The 3,558-nt window shown below is 66.2% G+C and overlaps 1 protein-coding gene across 5 annotated transcripts in view; it reads left to right on the top strand.

Annotated features, from left to right (window-relative positions):
- Positions 1–3,067, top strand: part of LZTS2 (leucine zipper tumor suppressor 2) — a 45,208-nt gene extending 42,141 nt beyond the window's left edge. For all 5 annotated transcript variants that reach the window (XM_038410683.1, XM_038410684.2, XM_038410682.2 and 2 more), the window contains one exon: positions 64–3,067. In XM_038410683.1, coding sequence (XP_038266611.1) covers positions 64–729 — 666 coding nt within the window. In that variant the 3' untranslated portion in view covers positions 730–3,067. The remainder of the gene's footprint in view (positions 1–63) is intronic.
- The last annotated feature ends 491 nt before the right edge of the window (positions 3,068–3,558 follow it).

A 3,558-nucleotide genomic window follows, 5' to 3' on the forward strand; every position in this document is an offset into this window, starting at 1 on the left:
CCCTTTGGGGGGGTGTTGGGGCAGGGCCAGCCGCACGGTCTAACCCCCCTCCCCATCCCCCAGGTGTGCCAGAAGTCGGGCGAGATCTCCCTGCTGAAGCAGCAGCTGAAGGAGTCGCAGGCGGAGCTGGCGCAGCGGGGCGCCGAGGTGCTGCTGCTGCGGGCCCAGCTGCGGGAGGCGCGGGCGGAGCGGCAGGCGGGCGAGGAGCGGGCGCTGGGGCTGCAGGAGGCGGCGCGCACCCGGGCGCTGGAGCTGGAGGTGTGCGAGAACGAGCTGCAGCGCCACAAGAGCGAGGCCGAGCTGCTGCGGGAGAAGCTGGGCCGGCTGGAGCAGGAGGTGGCGGGGCTGCGGGGGGCGCGGCGCCAGCCCCGCTGCCCGGAGGCGCCCGAGCCCAGCCTGCTGTGGGCCAGCGACGAGGCCAAGGGCCAGCGGCAGGCGGCCGAGGCGCTGCAGGGCCTGCGGGCCGAGCTGCTCCAGGAGCGCCGGCGCGGCCAGGAGCAGCGGGCCGCCTTCGAGGCCGAGCGGCTCACCTGGCAGGGCGAGAAGGACCAGGTGATCGGCTACCAGAAGCAGCTGCAGCACAACTACATCCAGATGTACCGGCGCAACCGGGAGCTGGAGCACCACCTGCACCAGCTCAGCCTGGAGCTGCAGGGCCACCGGCTGGACGAGTGCGGCCTGCACGGGGCCGAGATCTGCTTCGAAGAGATCACCGCCACCGAGATCTGAGCCGGGGATGTGTGTGTGCCGGCTGCCCCCTCTCTGCCTCGTGAGCTAGACCCTGCCCCTTCCGCCAGATGGCTGTTAGCTGGCTGCTTGGGGGGCAGCTGGCATAGGGGCCCTTCGCTGACTGGGGCAGGCTGTGCCCATGGCTGGTCCGTGGGGGAAGGGGAGCTGGGCCTGAGGCTGGGAAGAGCCGATTAACAGCTGATCCCGTTAGTGCTCGGGAGGGGATTAGCGGCACCTGCTCATAGCCGGCTGGGGGGGCGCAGGGATCATCCCTCTGCTGTATGGGCCCTGTCACCTCTCCTGCCGCGCCCCAGAGCCTCCATTGAGCTGTGAGGAGGTGGCAGGACTGCTGGCCTCCCCAAGCCAAGGCCCCTTGTGCTGGTCACGCCCCCCCACCCCGGCTGGCTCTGGTGTGGTAATGGGGCTGGGGCGTGGGAGGGAGGCCCCCCTCTGCCGGGGAGAGCCGGGTCTTTCCGTGGCTGCCAGGCTCACTGGCTGAGCAGGGGCTGGCGCGAACTCCAGGCTCGGTGGCACAGTCCTGCAGCGTGTTGCCTGCCAGCCTGCTTTCAGGTGGGGCTCCCCCAGGGGCGGTCTGCGGTGCCAGCTGTGAGAGCAGTGCCCTGCCCTGGCCATGCCCCTGTTCTGAACCCCCCACCCCCAGGGGGCTTGCAGGCTGCAGATTTGCCCAGTCAGTGCAGGGTCCAGCCCAGGGCTTGGGATCTCCATGCTCCTCTTCGAAAACCGGCTCCCCCCTTTTGTGGGCCTGCTCCCCACAGAGGCTGTATTAGCAGGCAGGGCAAAGACCGAGTGGGGCACATGCCTTGCAGCTAGAGCTATGCCCTCCAGGTGCCCATTGAGCTAGTGGACTGTGAACAAGGCTGCTTTGCCCAGTTCCCCCAGCTCTGCCCTCTGGGTGCAGTCCCCATGCCTGGCATCCCCTGCCCATGGCCCATTGGGCTCAGTGTTCCCTGCGTCCTGCCCGGGCTGGCTGCCCCTCTGCGTTTCAAACACCCGGCTTTGCAGGGTTTCGTTTCTGTGCCATTCAAATGTATTCTATTTTTGTAGGACCTACAGAAAGGTGTCCGGGCTTCCTGGGTGCAGTAGCAATTCATTAGCCAGCGTCCATGGTGATTCCGCTCCCCATTGCTCGGCCGGGAGGTCTGCGCACACCTCCGCCCTTTGCCTTGTCATCCCGTGTGCCGAGCTGTACCCCCGCCCCGGCCCTCCATTGCCAGGGCCCTGCTGCCCTGTTTTGCTAGCCAGCCCCAGCTCAGGGTGGGACCCTCTGCCCTCATCCCATGCGGAACTGGCCCCAGCCTGGCTTTGCCTTTTTGCTTCTGGCCCAGCGTCTGCCTCTGCCTGGCAGGTGCTTCTCCCCCCCCCCCAAACTGAGAGCACCTCTACAGGGGGTGCTGCTCACTGCCCCACCCCAGCCTGGCCCAGCACCCACCCCATGCCCGCCGGTGGCAAGGCAAACGCAGCCATGCTGTGGGCAGGGGGAGGGCTGTGTGGTGCCTGGCGGGCAGAGGCTGAGCTGTTGCATAGGGCCATGGATCAGCTGCCCCTTTCTCCCTGGCGGGTGCCAGGCTGCTCTGGGAATGGCCCCATGGGCACTACGCAGCCAGGCAGGGACTTTGCTGAGCCAGGCCCTGGGCCTGCCTATGGGGCAGCTGCCCCTCATGCTGAGCAAGGACGTGGGCACCAGCTCCCTCCAGGGGGGCAGGCTGCTCCAGCCCTTCCTCCCTGGGCCCCCATCCTGCCCGCAGGTGCCAGCACTCCTGGGGCCTACTCGTTCCATGGTGATACCAATCTGTAGGCACAGCCCTCGCCCAGGAACACAGGGAAGCTGGAGAGCCAGGGCTGGGGGGGCGCCTGCCGGGCTGGGGCAGCTGCTGTGCCCAGCCTGTGCCCCCCCCTTGGGATCTGATGTGCCCAGCCTGGCAGCTGCCATCCCACTGGTACTGTCCCCAGCCTGATCTGCCTGTCCCTCCAGCTACAGCCAAAGCCCCTGAAGGGGAGTGTGTGCCGGGGGGGTGTGGGGTGCTACGTACAATACAGGATTAATCAAATTATTTAAAAACAGCCCCCCCCATCAGCCCTGTGGTGCCCGGCTGCCCTGGCACAAAGGGCAGGGTTGGCACTAGACCAAAGGAACATCAGCGCTGTGTCCATCCGCTTGTTAGCAAGCCGCATCCCTGCCCCGGGCAGCGCCAGCCGCTGTGGTTTGGTTTGTTTTGTTTTTTACTTTATTTCTGACCTTGTCTGGTTCTCAGGCTGTGTAAATTTCTTGTACAAACCAAGAGGAAAGTGCTAATAAAACCCACCCCTCTGTTTTTAAGAGATGTGTGTGTTGGGGGGGGGGGAAACGGGTGGATGGGGGGGCAGTGTGAGCACCACCCACAGGCTGTTGCCCTACTGTGAGATGCCAGGGGCTGGCTGAACCCAGGTACCTGTAAAGTGCATGGGGTGCCCCCCCCAGGTTAACAACCTACAGTGGGAGCCAGGTCGTGGAGTGCTCCCCGGGGGGGCCCAGGGTGTACGGGGGTCATTACACAAGCAGCGTGCTGGAAGCAATGCTCCCCTTCCCTCCCCCAGCCAGTGGAGCGGCAGCAGTAGTAGGGCTTTTAGCCTCTCCTGCGGCCTCCAGCTCAGAGCTGGATTGTGGGGCTGTGGCTGGGAGCCACCCTGGGCTGCAGGCAGCATCTGGGCCACTCAATGCGCCTGCAAGGCGCCAGCTGGGCTGCAGCATGTGGGGGGAGGCCTCGGGCGCTGCCCCCCAACCTCCCCCCTGGGCTGCTGGAGCAAGGACAGTCTCAGCCCCATGACCAC

The sequence above is a fragment of the Dermochelys coriacea genome, chromosome 7 (genome assembly GCF_009764565.3).
Source record: "Dermochelys coriacea isolate rDerCor1 chromosome 7, rDerCor1.pri.v4, whole genome shotgun sequence".
In the NCBI taxonomy this organism is placed as follows: Eukaryota; Metazoa; Chordata; order Testudines; family Dermochelyidae; genus Dermochelys; species Dermochelys coriacea.